The 19,004-nt window shown below is 46.9% G+C and overlaps 2 protein-coding genes across 2 annotated transcripts; both read right to left on the bottom strand.

Annotated features, from left to right (window-relative positions):
• Nucleotides 1-2,002: 2,002 nt before the first annotated feature.
• Nucleotides 2,003-3,350, bottom strand: TMEM35B (transmembrane protein 35B). The gene is made up of 3 exons (XM_010723328.3): nt 2,720-3,350; nt 2,454-2,634; nt 2,003-2,362 (listed from the first exon to the last, which is right to left on the bottom strand). Exons 1-3 carry the CDS (start codon nt 3,092-3,094, stop codon nt 2,232-2,234), a joined length of 687 nt encoding a protein of 228 aa, XP_010721630.1. The 5' UTR covers nt 3,095-3,350; the 3' UTR covers nt 2,003-2,231.
• A 2,649-nt stretch (nt 3,351-5,999) lies between these two features.
• SFPQ (splicing factor proline and glutamine rich) lies at nt 6,000-18,998 on the bottom strand. The gene is made up of 10 exons (XM_031556801.1): nt 18,899-18,998; nt 18,502-18,803; nt 18,286-18,381; nt 16,905-17,101; nt 16,587-16,671; nt 16,224-16,341; nt 15,959-16,007; nt 15,758-15,879; nt 6,831-6,875; nt 6,000-6,603 (listed from the first exon to the last, which is right to left on the bottom strand). The coding sequence occupies exons 2-9, from the start codon at nt 18,750-18,752 to the stop codon at nt 6,855-6,857; spliced, it is 939 nt and encodes a 312-aa protein (XP_031412661.1). The 5' UTR covers nt 18,753-18,803; nt 18,899-18,998; the 3' UTR covers nt 6,000-6,603; nt 6,831-6,854.
• Nucleotides 18,999-19,004: the final 6 nt, after the last annotated feature.

Here is a 19,004-nt window from a genome sequence, read left to right as displayed (position 1 = left end):
GGCGCTGAGCCGATCCACGCTGATGAGCGCCATGAAGGTGACGGCGCTGTAAGTCGCCAGGTAATAGGCGGCCCCGGCCAGGCGGCACGCGGCCTCCGGCAGCAGCCAGTCCCCCCCCGCCAGGTAATAGGGGATCCAGAGGGGCAGCGTGAGGTTGAAGAGGATGTCGGCCAGGGTCAGGTTGATGAGGTAGATGCGGACGGCTTTGCGCACTTTGCCGCGCTGCAGGAAGACCAGCAGAGCTGCCAGGTTGCCCGGCAGCCCCACGCACAGCACCAGGCAATACACGATGGGCAGCAGCACGAACTGCACCGGGTCGCTGGGCACGCATGTGGCCGGCGCCGAGATGTTCATCCCAGGGTCCTGCAGAGACGGAATCCAGCACAGGGCTTGGTTTGGCTCCGTAGAGACGCTCTTCCCCCCCTCCCTCCTCCCAAGCTCCCATCCACACGGCAGGCACGGCGCACTCAGAGAGCGGCAGGCACAGCTGTGCTGTGGCCATGGGGCTGAGCTGCAGATGGCAGCACCCGGAGGTGCTGTATTGGCTCCAGCTCAGTGCTGTGGGGTGTAGCGCTGCCCCCCCTGCTCTGCCGTGCCCCCATCGCCCCACATCTCACCCAGAAGTCAGCACACACGGGAGCACACGATGGGGAGGGGTCACAGCACGGGGCTGTTTGTAGCCCCAGCCCTGCAGGGCTCTCCCAGCACAGTGCACCCGTGGACTCATCGCCGTTCTTCAGTTCTGGGCATGGAAAACCTCTTTCTGTTGTAATCCCCATAGCACAGAGCTGCTGCAATTTCACCTCTCATCACAGCTGCCCACACCTCGGCGACGGCTCTGAGTCACCCAGCGGGCGGCTCCCAGCACAGCAGGGCCAGACTCAGTGCAGCATCCAACACTGTACCAATGCAGGGCTCATCCAGCGGGCCTGAGCTGCTTTGCAGACCCCCAGATCCCTTAACAATCCCCATTTATTTTCCCTTTTACTGGCAAATAGGGGATGCACCCACCCAGCCCTGCACCCCACACTCAGGGCATGGTCCCAAGCTCCATCCCATCCCTGCTCAGCAGGATGCTGCAGTCACACTGAGCTGATTGCTTACCACGCGTCCCCTCCGGCTGCTCTGAGTTGTCTGGCAGAGCCAGGCTGCAGGGAGCTTTAAATGCTCCGGGTGAGCTGGAGGTGCTTCATTTCCAGCCCCCAGCCCCTATAGGAGTGAGTGCAGCCAGAGAGGAGAGGCACCTGTGTGTGTTTGTAATGGGGGAGGCCACGCTGGAGCCATGCTAAGACCCCTGCGCCAGCGTGGGCTGGGAAGGACGGGGGCACGGGGGGGAACCTCCAGGCCCATTTCCCAGGCCCCACATGAAAGCAGTGGAGGTCAAATTTCTGCACTCAACAGCTGGGGGGAAAGAGGGGGAGGAGGGGGCAACCAAATGGGATCAAAGCCAGAATCTGCCTCTTTGTGCCTTTGTTTGCTTCAAAGGGGGATTCAGTGGGACTAGGGCCCCGGGTCCCCCCAGCACCACAGACAGGAGGCAGCCCCCTCCCTGCTGCCTCTCATGGCAATGCTTGGGTGCTGTTTTGGGTCAGGGTCCCCACTGGAGGTGCTGTGATCAGTTTGCAGTGTCCCAGTCTCCTTGATGGTTGATGCGCAGGGTTCCAACCTCGGGGTTCTGCCCAGCTGTCACCACAGGGCACTGAACACATCCTGGAGGGCAGATGTGCCCTGACAGAGCAGGGTGCTCAAGAAGCTCTGCTGAATAGGGTGGGGTTGGGGACACGGCTGCTGTCCCACCTGGATGTGCAGTGAGCAGCCGGGCGCATTGCGGGGTGACTGCAGGGCTCCCATCCCATGCAGACACTGCCTCTGCACGACACCCACATTGCCATCATCCCCAGCCACTGCTCCAGCAGCCCAGCACTCCCTGCCACACCTCAGGGTCCCCCCAGTCCTGCAGCTCAGCGTGGAGAGAGGGCAGAAACAGAGGAGGCAAAGCATGAAAAAAAAAACCCAGAGGCTTTATTCCAAAAAATCACAACCCGCCCACCCAGCAGCCCAGCACCGCAGTGATGGCAGTGCCAGGGTCACCATCCATCCCGCAGCCGGGACAGCACACAGCAGCGTGGTCACATCGCTTCACAGCAAGCAGAGCCACCGCTAAAACCACCCCGACGGCACCGAACGGCCGCGGCCTCCCGTCAGCACCGCCGTCCTCTCTCCGTCCCGGCTCACTCCGCCTTGGCCTTGGCGGGCGCTGCGTGCCCGCGGACGTTGAGCAGCAGCAGCAGCCCGAGGCACAGCGTGGCGGGGGCACACATGGCCAGCGGCTCCCGCAGCGCCAGCAGCGTGTAGATGGCACCTGGGGAGGGCACGGGACGCTGACACGGGGCGAAGGGCGGCGGAGGGCATCCCCGACACCCCCTCCCACCCCCCCGCCGGCTCTCACGCACCGATCATGACGACGCTGAGCACGAAGTTGCTGATCTCCTGCAGCAGCTGCGGCCCGAAGGCGAGGAGCAGCCCGGCCGCCGCCTCCACCGCACCGACGGCCGTCAGGTAGGGGCCGGGAGAGGGGGAGAAGCCGAAGTCCCTGAGGGGGAACACCTCCGCGAATCGCACGAACTGCTCCTGCTGGAGGGCGCAGCGCAGGGCACGGCTCCGGCATCGCTGCCCACGCGGAGCTCCGTGCGGCGCGGCGCCCCCGGGACCCCCTCACCATATGGCGGTGCGAGTCGGCAGAGAGCCGCTCCGAGAGCTTCACGGAGCCCGCGAGAAGGAAGAAGAGCCCCAGGAGAACGCGAAGAGCCCGGAACGCCGCCGCCATGGCCGGGATGGGGCGGGGATGGGGCGGTGCGGAGCGGATCGGGACGGCCCTTCCGGCTGCTGCCGTCCTCCGGCCGCTGCAATCCCTGCCCCTATCCGTGCCCCTATCCCTGCCCCTTCCCAGCCCGCAGCTCGGGATGCAGCGGTGCCGGTGCCGAGCCGCTGCTGCACTGCTGCTCCCTGCCCTGCTGGAGCACCGACTGACGGCAGCACGCTGCTCCGTCGGCCCGCAGGAAAGGGAAAAAAGAAGACCTGGCCCTCCCTGCATGCTGGGGTCGGCAGCTCCAGGCCCCGCACGTGCGGCAGCGCTTCGTTGTGCAGGAAGGATCCAGCGCTTCCGCAGGGACGTACAGGAGCTGCTGGAGAGCAGCGCGGAGAGGAAGGAATTTTCCCTTTGCTTGCGGAGAACGCCTTCCTTCAGCAGGGCTGAGGCACAGGTCGGAGCTGGCTGCAGTTTTTGTGCAGAAGAGCAAAATCATCGCAGCGTCTGTTTGCTCCCCTCTCGCGGAGCTGCAGGTCTGCGCTCCCCGGGCAGTGCGGGCTGTGCTGGGAGCGGAGCAGCGCTGCCCCCCGGCTGCGCGTCATCACCGCAATGACTCAGAGCTCAGCAATAAATAACAGCGCGCCCCGTGCAGCCCTGACCTAACGGGAAGCAGCTGCAGACAAAACACGGCTCCCTCTTTCACCAAACCCTCCATCCAGCCCCACCTGGGATCCCGCTGTCTTTAGATTCGCGAGCCCGAGCTCCTTCTCTGAATCATTCATCACTTGTCGGCTCTTAAATGAAACGTCCTTCCGCGTGGCAGGAATCGTCCCCATTCAGCACAAGGCCAGACAGCATCAGCTGCCCCAGGTGCGCTCATTTTGCATCTCACGCTCGGCAGGAAGAGGTCACGCTTCCCACCCACACCATCAGCTCCTCCTCCCAGGAGCAGCCAGCAATCCCAGCCCCAACTGCTCCCGATGGACACAGCCCCTCGTCCAGGACAGACCCCAACGCCTCCCACAGACGCCCACTCTCAATCCCATGCTTAGCACATGAGTTAATCAGACTAATGAAACAGCAGAACCAAGCCCTCAGCTTTAGCAGCCAGGGAACAAGCAGCTGCTGGCACAGCGTGTGCTGATGGAAACGCAGTGCGAGTCATGGCTCAGGTGACAGAAGGGCCCACACACCAACGGGGAAAAAAAAAATGAGGGCTTTGTGCAGTTCTCCAAAGCACATCCATCCATTTTCAATATTAAAACCATGGTTTGCTTATAAAAGGTGTGGGAGGTGAAGATCGTCGTGAATGCTGATGTCACGTTTTGGTGGGAGCAGATTCACCGAGCTGCAACGGGGGAAAGAGAATTAGGGCAAGTGACTGAAAAATAGCAGGAATTGAGGGAAAAAAGGCTGTGTGAGAGGACAGCAGCCATGGAGACAAGACAGTGGTGCAGTTAATGCTCTTTGTGGAAGCAGCAGTGGTGAGAACAGTGACGTCTGAGTCATGGCAGAGCAGCTCTTAGGGGTGAGGGCCTCTCCGCCTCTCGTGCTGCCCTGCCGGCGGGGGGATGAGAGCAGAGGGTGACAGCACAGCTGGCCCAGGCTGACCAAAGGGACATCCCGTACCATACGGTGCTCTGCTCAGCGATAAACACTGAGGGGAAGCCTGGGGGTGCTGCCTGCACAGCACATGCTGCATTTGATCCTTCCCAGCCCCGGCGCTGCAAGCACCACGAGGTGTCACTTCTGCAGGTAACACAGCTCCAGTTCTTTCCTCGAGCTTCCTCCCCCCCTCAGTTAAAATCAAAGTCTTAATTAAGAGGTGAATAGTTTAACTTTCTGAATGTTACACAGTACCAATGAATCATAATTAACAGAACCTAATCACCAAACTCATCTGCTAACAGCATGTCATGCAGCACCGTCCCCACTGCACCTCCCAGCAGTCACTGCACTGCACTTTAGGAAGCACAGAACCTCTCATGGAAACCTGACAGCTGTCAGTGATGCAGAGATGTCAAAAACATCAACAAATCCTCCACATGACTGCATGAAAAAATGAAACGACAGCTCAAGGCTCCAATGCAGCACCAACCTTCCCTGGTGGAATGATGCACATGCACAGAGAGGCTTTAATGCATTACACCCGTCCTGTCCAAGAAAAACAATTTGAACCATGGAAACTTGTGCTTTAAGGGCAGAAAAAAGCACTGCTCTGGTTTTCAAGGGACTCCAACACTGGCATCCAGCTTTAACTACTACAGTCACTGAGTGAATGCTGACAAACCAATCGAGCGTGTGCAAACTGAGAAATCTAACAGGTACAATGGCACACAGAGCCCTGCAGATGGGGATGGAATGGGTGGAACTCCCAGAATCAACTCAAGTGCCTCAGGGGAAAGGAATATAGGAAAAATTAAGCTAGTCATTCTCACAAAAGCACACATGGCTGCACAGTGGTCAGGAAACACACCTACCCCCACAGCTGGTGCAGGCCAACTACCAGAACAAGCCCATGGCAAAGGCACAGCAGGTGAAAAACAGCTGTGTGTTACAGCCTTTAGTTCAGCAGGTGCTTCATGTGTTTGTCACACAAAGGCCCAATGACTGAATCCCTTCCTCACTCAATGCTCAAAGCACATTCTGCATTTCCCCTTCTACAAGCTCACACTTGAGGCAGTTCCTCGAGCACAACGTGGTATGGCTGCATTTAACAGCTTACCTACTGAACATGCTCCACAATAAAACAAGTCATCATTAAGAAAATTCGAATACTTTATTTTTAAAAACTCCTACAACGTTCCTGGCTCCTCTTCGCTGCATTTGGGCTTCTCTTCTTCTGCAAGTACAAAGCGTGCTGTTAGCCAGAACACAGAAATGCCACCAGAAATCACAAGCAACGACACAGAAAGGGAATCTGTGTGTCACAAAGAAAGCTCATGCACCTGACAGATATTCTCTAGAATCTTAAGGTCTCTTCTTAGGCTTGAGATGAAATGAACACCGTCCACATTGTCCTCTACTTCAAACTTAAAAGATCTGAAGTGGCTGCGTGCTTTACTACCCAAGAAACAAGAGCAGCAGTGACAAGTCACACCGGATTCAATCAGTTCACCGATTGAATCTCGTCACCTTCACGACTCACAGGGTGAGCTGCAGCACATCTAGGTCGTTACTTACCCCTCTCTCATGTGTTACAGAACTTTGCATGTTGCTCTTCACTCAAGATTTAAAAATATCTGCAGCTCCCCTTGTAGTTTAAGTAGCAAATTAGAGGGAAAATGTCATTAATTCCAGCTCTACAGGTTACTTTATTTCCCTAAACCACTACCTGTTCTTGTACGTTAAGTTCAGTGTTCATTAACTATTTCAAACACACAGCAGCTTTAACAATTAATTAATAAAAAGGAGAGCTTCATTGCTTTTCCTTTGCTGACAATCACTGCATCCCATTCACAACCCTTCCATTTCAGCCTCAATCTTAGTCATGATTATTTCTTGGCTTGACCACCTGCAGTGTTCAGAAGACGGTTTTATGTGATGCTGCATGGCTGAAAAGCCTAAAACAACAGTTATTTCTTTTGTAGAGCCAAGATAGACGATTTTTGCATAAAAATGAGATTAATCAGACAGGTTTCAGGCAGGAGCCAGCCAACACATCACAAGGTGATGTGCTGCTTCAACAGATCAGCAGCCTAAGGACATTATCTACTTACTTGCTCCCTTGGTAGCTTGGTGCACTCCCATATCACGGGACATCACGCTGGATGTGCTCATGCTCAGCTCCTGAACTAGAAAAATAATCACAAGTTTTATTGACAGGGGTTTTGTAATCTGTCACAGAAACCTGCATCTAGGAAGATGTTTTTTACCACTGCTCCCAAGATGTCAAACCCAGGTCACAGTCTCACAGTCTGACAGCAGCACACCAAGTTCCACGTTTCACACACTCACTGCTTGTTACTCAGTGCCCATTTTATTACTTCACCCACTCAGAACAAGACAAGATTATGCTTACTTCTCATGGATGAGCACGCCAGTTTCACTCAGCTCGCATCTTCACCTAAAGGATAACAAGTGAAGTTGTTATAATAACATACAGAAACTTCTAACCATTTCAAAACTAACTTAAAAAGCAAAGATTTAAATACGTGGACTGATTAGTTATGAAGGGGAATTTACAAACTATTCCAAAATATTAAATGGAAGAATAAGGGGCAGAAATAGGCTAGCCTAAGCACTTGTAAAGAAGTGAAGGAATATGCATGTAGTTGACTGAAGAACTGCACCTTGTCAGAGCACAAACCGTAAATCACCAGTCTGAGTACAATGAAGTTTGATTGCAGCCAGAGGTATACTATCCCTTATGTGAAGGCATTAAGGATTCCAATCAAGCTACTTCTTCTATTTGAGCCTAGTTTGTCTCCTGTACAATGCCCTCTTCCTTCTGCTTCATGAAGGAGTGCAGTGCCCCTTACTCCTAGCAGCCCCCAGTTCAATAGTCCTAGAAGTGCTTCAAAAGCCACAGGAAGACACTAGAGATTAGCACTGTAAGTCTACTGCTTTTATTCTAAGCAACAGCTTCTTCCCTTCTGACGACCCCCCCTTTTACTTACAGCTTAATTGAGGGCAAACTTCAATGGTTAGCAACTAGGGATGTAGCAGTACAACGTTCTGTGCACACCTCAAGTTGGGAGGCAAATCGCAATGGTCACAATGGGATTTGACCAGGTAGGGAAAAGTTCAAGTTTAGTCTCAAACCCACCACCTGGGTTTCATCGTGGCCCTCGGGAGCAGAAATATAGTATGCACATTTTGTTTTCTATGCCATAGCAACAAACACCATGCATAAGGGATACTATATCTTTGTGCATCCTTTTAACACTCCAGATTTCACTTATATAGCCACACTCCTCCCAGCCCTCCCAGTTAGCTCTTCAGTACTGGTGTTCAGAAGCAACATTTATAGAGATGGGGTATTCACAGACCACTGCGGGATTGCACAGCCAAGTCCTAACATGTCAATCATTATCTAGCAGCAATGACAGAAGTGGGAGAAGGCCAATCCTCCCTTTTTTCCTTTTCCAGTAAGTAGCTATTTAAGAGCCCCACTAGCTGGTATGGAGAGAGAAATCTGAAGCTAATTAGCCGATTCCAAACTTCCTAGTAGTGGAAGAAGCCAAGTAATTAGTCAGAGCAGCAATACTTTTTATGCATCCTTTCTAACATGCTTAGCCTTATTGACATGATGGAACAGAACGCTGGCCTTCCTGATCGTGTCACTGCAGCTGGCAATGATTAACAGAGACATGCAACCCCATTACTGCTGAAGTCCTAAAACTACTCACAGGCCTCAGTGTTTAGCTATGGGGAAAACTGCAAGCAAATCAACACTTTGTATGCTTAATGTTACAGTAAAGCCCCCATACACGCTATGCTGTGCTCTCCTGACAGCACCAGAATCTGGTCTGAGGGCCTAACAGGTACGCATATGTATTCTGACACCACACTTCTGAGCTTCAGATGATCTTTTTGAGAAAAAGTGTATTTCACACCAGGATATAAAACCAAGATGAAACACAATGCAAGCACTGGAATGCCATTTGTTGGTACGCGCTGTTACAGACTGGCTTTTCAGTTATCTACCACACCAAGTTTCACTACTGCAGGCAGTCAGAGCTGGTATGAGTCCTATGGTTCAGTCACAGATTGCTTGCTCCAAGAGTGTCAAAACCCTACTAAGTTTAAGTATGTAGAATAGAGCAGATGTGCCAATAACCCCTCCACGACATTTCTGCAGGTAAAGTCAAGTGTCCAGAGCACACTGGAAATACTACTTAGATCTGAGCATTGGTTTAAAGATTAATAGTTCAGTTTCACTACATGACAGCAAGCACACTGCCAGCAGTTTTGCTGCTGAATTCCAGTCCCAGGTTTAGAGTAAGCCATCACCAAAAAAAAAAAAATCAAACTGACTTTGTGACAAAGTGTGTCCCTGTTTGGTTAGACAGATTTGAGCTACACTCACTGCGCTCTAAACAAAGGCCTAGCATTGCAATCTTGAGATTTAAGGTGCAGCTGGCTGCTTTCAGAGGAACACTGTGAGCTGACTGCAGCAGGGCAAGGCTGTCCAGCAGATCGCGCGTTGAACAGCAAGAGTATTTTCTTGAACAGAACACAGATTGGTCCAAAATACCAGAAGCGAGTATGCAAAGCAGAACTTTGCAGATCAAGTGGGAAAACACATCACGGCATCTCTGAAAAAGCTGATCAGACGAGCCAGGTCGTGTGCTGAAACAAGAGACCTGGAAATTCAGGTTCAAGAACGAATGCAGAAGAGCTGGAGATCAGCATGTCTGGATGTCTGGAAACGTAAACACGTTAATCCTGAAACACTACATTCAGCACTTCTATTAATGAAGACTTTAGGATCACGTCCTCAAGACAGATGAAAAATGAAGTTGAGCATTATGCTAAAGATGACTAAGAGGCAGAAATAGAGAATCTCACCACTGTCAAAGGCAGAGAAATGTACTTTGTTTGCCAATCAAGGATTAATTAAAGACAACTGAGATGTCCAATAAGCTCTATGAACTTCTTACAGGGATATTCATTCAAGCAGTCATATGTATGTCCTGACTATCCCCAATCCATCCTAAAGCTGACCACGTTACTGAGCTTTGGCTACCAGTTTACACAGGGCTACAGCAGTGATTACTAACACGTTTCCTACCGAGCCAAAGGGATGCGCTGCAAATGGGCCACTGTCACTGCGGAAAGTTTGAACCGTCCTGTTCTATGCACTGAGAGCACTGGGTTGACTTGTTAACTGAGTGTAAGATCACGCTCCCTCTTCCCCACAGAGCTCCTCCAAGAACATCTTCGTTACACCATAACTGAGAAAAATGCACACAAGCCGAGTCACAAGTACAAAGGAATCGGGTCTGAAAGCACTTAGCTAAGAATCACAGTAAGTTGTTGCTTATTGGCTTTGAACAAGGCAAAAGCTTAAAACCGAAAACCACGCAGCTTTGATGCAAGTTTAACGTACAGGTATGAAGAGTGCTGCACTGTAATTCCACAGTCAGAAGTGTGATGTCAGAATACCCACAGTATAAGATTACATAGAAAGTCACCAAGTTATATTATATTGCTTGTTACCTACCTGTATGCAGTCGGCAATGAGAATCTTGGAGCAAGCAGGAATACTACATCCGGGTCCTAATGTCCATTGCCATTTGTGGTACTACGTTCCTCACAGTTATGAACTGCAGAAATGCTGGCTAAGTGCAGTTATGTAGCAGGCCACTAGTTTTAAGTGTAAATTGCAGTCTCAGAAACTCCAGCAAAAGCTTGCTGCCACAATAAATGGTTGCCAAGGAGAAGCCAAGAATTTTTCTACCACAAAAATACCACAAAATCTCAAAAGCAGTTTCAGGTTCTCATCAGCTGTATACATGATTAGTGTAACGTGTCTACACCAGAAGATGGGATTATTCTCTATTCATTTGAGAAAGTGTGAAGATATGAAGATACCAGTTTCTACATGCTGCAGTTTTTAGATATCAAGTGTCAAAAAGGGCTCAAATTTTGTTAAAACAAAGCTAAATTGCAACAGCCAATGTCCTCCAAGTCCAGTACAAAAATAGGTTATATGCAAGGCAGACCCATCCAGGAACAGGTCTGACCAACCGAGCACTTTTCTTAGTTGTTTGGATGATTATATCAGTTATATCAATCTGAGTTGCTGAAAAAAGCCCAAAGCCTCATCGGAACAGATCAAAGGAACATGACCTTCTCACCTCCCACATTTAATAACTTGATCACATTTTAACATTGACGTGTTTGCCAGCTTTGAAGACACGATCTTTAAAAGGTCTTGAAATGAAGTTGGCTATTTAATTGTCATGCCTGTTGAATACGTGCAACTCAAAGCAGAACTCGTTTTAGAAATTCTGCTTATGCAGCTACAACCAAGCCAGATTTAGCCAAGCTTTCAGATATTTTGAAAACTGCCAAATCCTCTCTATATATTTGCTATAGTCATTGTTTTTGCAACTCGTCTATGCTAGCAACAGCAGCTCATGTACAAAACAGGGTACCAAAAGACAACGTCTGTAAGGTACAAGGACATCAGCATCCTTCACTCTTCAGTTACAGAGCTACAAAAGAACATACTTTAGGATATGCACCAGCATCTCTTTAATAAAGAATGACATGTCATCTGAAAAATAAACTGAAAAAATTAATTTAATGTTTACGTTCAGAATTCCCCATCTCAGACACCTTCCGTTTTTGTGGGTGTCCCACGAACACCCTGCAGAAAACACAGGCATTATTTAGTACTACTTAAAGCAAATTGCAGTGGGACTGCTGTTTTTAAGCTCAATATCCAACACAAGTACTCCCAAATACCTGGTCTGCAGTGCAGGAACTGCCAATTCAGAGTTTCCTGAGTAACAATTCATTGTCTTAGCACGTTATCAATCTCCAAACTTTTCTGGGAAGATAAAAAGCATTCACCAAACCAGCTGAGTCACTATTTCGTGCACTGAATGTTCCAGTCAGTGTTACCTGGGATCAGTATTTCACAACATGCTACTTCTTTTTTCATTTAAGGAGTATCAGCACTTACAGTGAGTACTTCACGAGCAATCATCTGCACTCTAAGATACTGCAAATCTGACACTGAAGTTTTAACCACAGAGAATTTAGCACAGAATTTAGAATTAGCCAATGCTTAGCACAAGGAGTGGAAAGATCACTGTTAAGATTGAAACTACTTACAGAACGCTCAGTAGTTGGGGAATTGCATGAAGGTACAGCCAGCTAAGTCTACCTACTTTGTGCTAAGCAGGTTAATATATCCTGCATTAACACCAAGGCATTTTATGCTGGGAAGTCACGTTCCCAGCTTCTCTGGTACAATGTAATAATAAGCAAAGCAACTACCTTGAGTCCAGAATGCTTTGAAATTCTCCTGAGGGGAGTTAATGAAATTAACAGCAAGCTAACGAATTCATCAGATCTACAAAACAGCCTTGAAGGGAATTTATTTGTACGGTGCAGCATTAACTCCAGATTTAGATACTGCTTTTGATGCATTACCTCTACACATCAATAATAACAATAACCATCGTGCAAGAATGCTCATTTCTCTGTATTTTACATACAGGCTTTTATGATTTATCCAGCAGCTACAAGATTCAGGACTAGTTCCTGCAGCCCCCATAATACAATTGAATTCTGAGCTATGCAAATTAGTCCACTCAATTAGCACGAGGACATAAGCAAGTTACAAGTATGAATTAGCAGGTTCTCCCCTAATCACTTGAGCAGCACTTCTGGGTCGGTTTTTTTTTGCCAAGCAGTTTCAGGCAGGTATACAATACGGAGCAAGGCCAGATCCTGTAATCTCAAACAGCTTAAGAGCATATAAATATCTCATTAATAACCCGTCAGTTGGGGAGTCAGTCAATACAAGTCTTTCTATGGATTTATTTTAAAATAACCATTGCTAGTCTTCTGCTTAAAGTCGTTAGAAAGTATCAAGCAGTAACTGCCAAGGTGGTAAGTGCAACCATCCCACCACCCATCATCCATAGCTAAGATAAGAAATGCTTTACACGCTGCATTACTTGCAGCATAGCTTTCATTACCGTTATCTGACAGCATCTGCAAGATTTTTAGTTGCTTTCTTATTGCAGCACAACGTTCAAAAATCTGCACCTACTGGGCAGTTAAGCTATTTGTCCCAGTCTTAAGCTAGAGGCTTTATGGGAAGAGATCTCAGCTCTTCGCTACAGTTCCACACCCTGGGCCTGGCTGGATCTCTACGGCAAGACTCTCAGTTTACTGAAGGTGTGGTACTTATATTTAGCCTCTTAATTTAACCATGAATGGCAAGAAAAGTTACTACATTTAGTTTTCTATTTATTTGAAGCACAGTAAAAAAAAGTTGGTACACTTTGGGAATTCAGTGGCACAATGTACACTGCCATCAAGTTAGGGACGTTATACATCAAAAAAACAGCTAAACTTGTTTTGAAACACTGCATTACATAATTAAGTTGTACTTGCCCAAACAGACCACTTACAAATATTAGGTCAGTAAGTTTCTAACATCCATAAAAACGTAGCTTTCTTACTAAAATGCAAGAATTAAAAAGTTGGTGTCTAAACAAGACAGACAAAACAAACTGGAATGAAACTACAGGTCACATCTAAAATCGGGGCTTTTTGTTTGGGCCTTCGTATTCTTCTCTCCCTCTACCATATCCTGTTGGTGTTCCAGGCCCCATTCCTCTAGGACCCTGGCCACCCACAGGCCCCGCACCTCCCTGCCCAAAGCGTTCAGGACGCTATTGGAACAGAATTAACAGTTCATTATATGTAGTTGATGTCCATGTGTGTTAAGTATATATTTTTAGAAGGTTCCGTAGTCAAGGTTCGTCGATACAATCACCATTGAGCCGATCCACAGGTACCGGGAACATAGAAAGGAAAAAAGGGTAATTTAAAAATTAGTTTATTGTAATACATGCCTTGAGGTATGTTCCCACTTGATGCATTCTCATACATCTGTTACAAAGAACAGATCCTCCCTGCAGTGCTAGAAATGTAAGCATTAGTGCAGATGTGAATTAACAACTTTTCACAATGAGCTCTAGCAATTTTCAACCAAGTTAATGCAAATAGCTTGCAAACTTCTCACCTTTAGTGCGATAAAAGCTTAGATCACATCACTGTCATTTCCAAACAAGCCTAGCCAGAGAGAGCTTCTTCAGTTCACTGAAGTACGAGCTGACATTCATGAAATGTCACTGTAAACAGAATGCCTACTCACCAGTTAATGGCATGTGCTGCAATAGAGACCATGTGCTTTTCAAGATGGGGTTAAGACTACGGTCTGCTGACTAAACTGTAGAGGCCTTAGGCAGTAATCAAAACTGATAGTGAGCACTACTGGATTACGAGAAGAAAAAAAAATGTGAAAAAGCTCATGACCAGTGATTTACCTAACCAACGCAACTGCTCCATCAAAAGACTTGCTTTTATTCAATCCCACATACTCCGAAACTGCTGCTGTATATGCAATGTGTGTTCAGAGAACCACAACTTACTCCGTTTCAGGTTAGAACTATGCACAAAGGGTTGTGTGCATCCAGTCAATGTATCCCTTCCCACCCCACCTTCATCACAAGCTCCTGGAAAAATTCACAACTTCAGTGTTGAAAGGCTTCACACCGAGATGTAAAAGCTATATTACCCTGCAATAAAGCAGAGACTTCAGGTATTCTTGCTAGTACCTCTCATTGCATGTACTTCATTCAGTTACTGTAACAGTAGTTGTGATCATTCAGTGTACAGAAGTGCCAAATTTTAACAAAAAGCTCTCAACTTTCATCTCAAGCACGTTTTCTGCTACCAAGTAACAGAACTACGGTGGGCTGCTTGTTACAAAAGGTACCTGCAACTGAAAACTCAGACCCCACTTCTGAAAGTCAGTTTCAAGCCTCCCAAGTAAAGTATGTCAAACGCTAACAAATTTTTTTCCTGCCTACTTCGTGGCAGCTTAAGTCTACCTCCTCTTCCTCACAAAGATGTCAGCCCAATAACTGTGACAGCACTGTGTGGCAGAGATCCCCCGTCCTAAGAAACTCAAGGCCACCTTACTGTCACACGTTTTCAAGTATTACACTCGTTCAGCATGCACCTGTACCATGAATTTCAAGAGGAGAAAATATTCACAGCGTTTACCACAGACTGCCTAACTACTTGCTGGAAGCTTAAGAACTGCCTAAAGTATCAGTAGACTAGAGGTACATTAAGGCCACCAGCACCGTCTACTGAATCGTTGCGGCTCTGCAGAGTTATGGTTTCTAAGACACAGTTCCCATCAAAACAGAAGATATTTGATAAGCTATGATGGTAGCTCACAAAGTTAAGCCAGAGGCCTAAAACCCACCCAAAAATCATTTAGTTCAGCTTGTGCAACACAGTACACCCTTTACGAGGAGGGTGAAAGCACGCTAGTATCACCACCTAAACCAACAGCTTTCCATTATACCCAGTAAGCATTTCTTTAACCTGGATCAGCATTGCTTCAGTGTGCTAACACCAAGCAGGCTCAAACCCACTCACACATATAGTGTGCCAAAAATAGGACAGCTTGGAAACATACCTCGGAGCACGAGATATGCAGCAGCTTTAATAACCTCTACCTACAGCCATCCCCAACAAAGAGAAAGCAACAAGATCAGGCTATCGTTTCATTCCCTTGTGGATCAGGAACCACAAAATGGCTACAGTCAGACCACTGGAACATGCCTAAGACTTGGAAAAAACCAAAAAACAGCATTCCTGCTTTTCTATAGCAAACATCAGCATATAGAGTAAGTGATATGCTGTTCCCATTACTTAATTTAATCTGCTACTTAAAGAGACGTTTGCAGATTTCTGAATTAACAGCATATCTCTAACAGCATGCATCAATTCTACCAAGGCTTGGAAGGGCCAAAATAAATGCAGTGTTCAACTGTGGAAAGGAGAACAATGATCTCACTTGCCCATACAGAATGTCACATTACTCGACAGCCGCTACTGTTATTTTAATTCTGAAAATTTTCGTATTCTCTAGAATTTATAAAAATCCTTCCAAGCCTAACTGTGATGCAGAATTTCTCAAGTCCAATAAGGTCAGAGTTAATTGCAAATATGCTCAACAGCACATTTGAATTCAGTTACAAACAACTTCCAACTGCGTAAACTACCGTAATGGTTAACTAAACTAGTACTACATAATGCCAAACTACTCTTCCATGTTAAACACCTGACAAGAAAGTCAGCAGTTAACAGTGAAATTTACACAACCGAACACAGAACTTCATTTCCAACTGCAACTTTTCTCTTGTGCTAAACTAAAGCCATCACAGGATACATTACCATGTCACTTCCCATCATAGAACCACTCATGGCTGCTTGGCCAACTCCTGGATTAGCTTCATAACCTATGCCGCCTCCACCTCCAAGAGGTGGAAATTTCTGGGCTGCAGAAGCATAAGGATCTAAGAAAGAGAAATATATAATCATATTCTGACAATTTCTAAGGTAGCCACATTAAGTAATCATTTAAAAATTCTTTACCTCCCATGTTCATTGTGGTGGCACCACCCATTCTCATGTCTCTCTCCCTCTGCATAGAAGAAACAACTTTTAGCACAGAAGCTATTACTGAGACCCAGCCTCTCAGGAGACAAAGCGTGTGCACAGCCAACTACTACCATCTCAATTACACAAAGACACCACCTCTAACCTAAAGGAAGCAAAACACGACCTCAACAACATGCAAGAATTCTGGAAATCTCTGAACACGGCCATCAATCCAGAAAAAAAGAGTGGTTTCACTTACGGGATCCATATAACCCATTCTACTATAATTCTCTTCCCTCTGCCTTCTCATCTGTTCTTCCATCTCTCGCTGACGGATCATCATTTCCTCCTCCCGTCTGCGACGCTCCTCCTCCTGCCTGATCAACCCAGAGCAGATTATTAAACCACGGCAGTAACACACACCAGACATCAGCCCCACGCATGAGCAATTTCAGTTAATGATTACGCTTCAGAAAAAACACAATCAAGGAAAAAAAAAAACTTGAACTGCTGTTCCATTCTCATCCACAAACTGAAGCAGCAATTGTTTCCCAAGGCAAGTTTTCATAAATCAACCATTAAAAAATGTACAACTGAAAAATCCTGTAAAAGCCAGACCAACCTGAGCTGAATTTCCTTGCGTTTCTGCATTTCCTGATTATGGAGTTCTTCCATACGTCTCAGTTCCTCCTGACGCCTCATAAGGTCTGCAGAAACCAAGTCTGTCAGCAGGAGCTCCACAAACTCAGATTTAAATTCAGATTTGAATTAGATTAACATCAATTATACTACTGCAGACACCACACACCACTGGTCTTAATCATACTTGTAGATAAGACTGAGGAAGCACACTTATTCAAGCCATTAACAAGTTATGCATTGAAGCCATCATTCAGAGCAAAAACAAGCATTTGGAGACAAAGAATTCGGAGCCCATTACCTTGACGCAAGAGGTTTGCCTGATGCTCGTGATAAGCATCTTCCATCTCACTCTCAAGTTTGTCCTTGGCATCTTTCATGTTTTTTGCCACTTGTTCTCTCTGTTGTTTTTCCATTTCATCTAAAGATTTCCATCTCTGGGAATACTCAAACTCAAAACTGCCAGGCTGAGCAAAACGGGGAGGAGTTTCTCTTTCCCTGCAGAGAGGAAGATGCTCAGCCAGGCTGCACAAGCCTCAAAAATGAAGGCCAACAAAAAAATCACTGAAACAACAGCCAAGTACAAGGAAACCAGGAAGTACCACCTCGACATTGTGATTAAAGATTGCTTAGACAGAATGAAAACCATACAGCATTTTATGGATTTAAACAGCAGCATTTAAGTTAATTCAAGAACTACACCAAAGGCAAACATGGAGTCTCCTGCACCATCACATCCAAGCAAATCTTTCTGCTTCCTGTTCTACTGCATGTTTACCCTGCAGCTTCCTCATTAGAGCCCTCCTCTGCAGGCAAATGCCAGATGCAAAATCCAGAACTAAGACAAGCCCTTTGCCCATATACAGACAGCTGCTGAAAAAGCCCCTGAGCACAGAGAGAGTTTCCAGAGCTGACTTACCAGAGTACTGTGTTATAGCAGAATATAATATAAATATAAATAATATTTACTTTAAGCTAGTCTTCAAAGCACCTGAGAGCTGAGAGCTTATACTGACAAAGCAGCTGAAGTTAGAGACACAGTAATTAATAGAAAAAATAGAAAAGTTGAAGAACTTTTCATATATTACCAATTCTAAGTTCTTTTATGATCTCAGGAAAAACACCACACTTGTCTGCACTCTTTACAGGAACATGGTTACTAAGATGCTCAAAGTCTTTGACCAAAACAAGGAATTTCAAACACGTTCTCATGTAACACCCACAAGGCCTTCTCCATCCACTCCCTTTTGCAGCCTGAAAAGCAGGTCTACAACAAATAGGCTTACATGCACAGGTCCTAACCTAAACTCATTTACCAATGCATCTCTCATGCACAGTGGTCTCCTCATAAGGCAAGTCCATGCATTTGGTAACCATGTAGCAACCTAAGACTTTACTTTGTTTCTCAAACAATTCTAACACATTTATTTCCCAATGGGAACCCCAACGTAAGTCTCACCATGAGAATTCTCAACATCAGCACAAGCTGTAACAGCTGACACCTGATTTCTGAGCTGTGCAGGTACATTTCTACATTTAGCACCAAAATCTGTCATCAGGCTGATACTTATGCACCATTTGTGATATTCAAGGCCAGGTTCTGAAAAACCACCCTAACTCATACAGTCAGTGACCACACTACATTATCTGCATACTCATTATAGCAAAAAGAGCGTGCCTACTTTTGGTACATCGGGTTCTTCTGAGCAAGCTTTTCTGGAAGACCATCTTCATCATCCAGTTGCTCCAATGGTTCCACAATAACTGGCCTAGGGGTGCTAAATACAAAATACACACACGCTTTACATTTCTATATCGACCCCTGTTCTGATATAACAGAAGAAACTGACAGTTTTACTCCGCTTAGAACTAAAAATCCTGAGAAGCAAAATACTTACGTCGTCAACAAGAACACTCCCTCAGTACACCGTTCAAACGCTTTTCTGGCAGCTGGCTTTGATGCAAATTCAACAATGCCTTTTCCCGTTGATCTACCTCGATCATCTACAATCACAACAGCTCTCTCCACCGGACCGAACTGGGAGAAAGCCTCCTCCAGTAACTCGTTGGACACGTAAGGAGAAAGGTTACGCACTGACAGCGCGGCGGCGTGTGTGGCAAAGCGAACACGGAGCTGCCGGCCCCGCATGGGGGTGTCGTCCAGTTCTGCCTTGGCGATTTCTGCCAGAGCTCTGGATTCCTGGGGGAAGTTTAAAACCCAGTTTTAGGAAATCGGGTTATAAGCCACTATCTGCGAGATTTTTTAGGAGACGAGCAGACGGTACGGATGCCTACCAACTTAATGAAGCCAAAGCCTTTTCCTTTGTTGATAAAAACCTCTCCCGGCTCCCCGTATTTGGCAAACAACCTCTTAAAGTCTTCATCCGTTATATCGGCGGGC

Source organism: Meleagris gallopavo, chromosome 25 (assembly GCF_000146605.3).
Source record: "Meleagris gallopavo isolate NT-WF06-2002-E0010 breed Aviagen turkey brand Nicholas breeding stock chromosome 25, Turkey_5.1, whole genome shotgun sequence".
Classification (NCBI taxonomy): Eukaryota; Metazoa; Chordata; class Aves; order Galliformes; family Phasianidae; genus Meleagris; species Meleagris gallopavo.
Note: the sequence above shows the minus strand (reverse complement) of the source record. Positions and strands in the feature narration are given on the sequence as shown.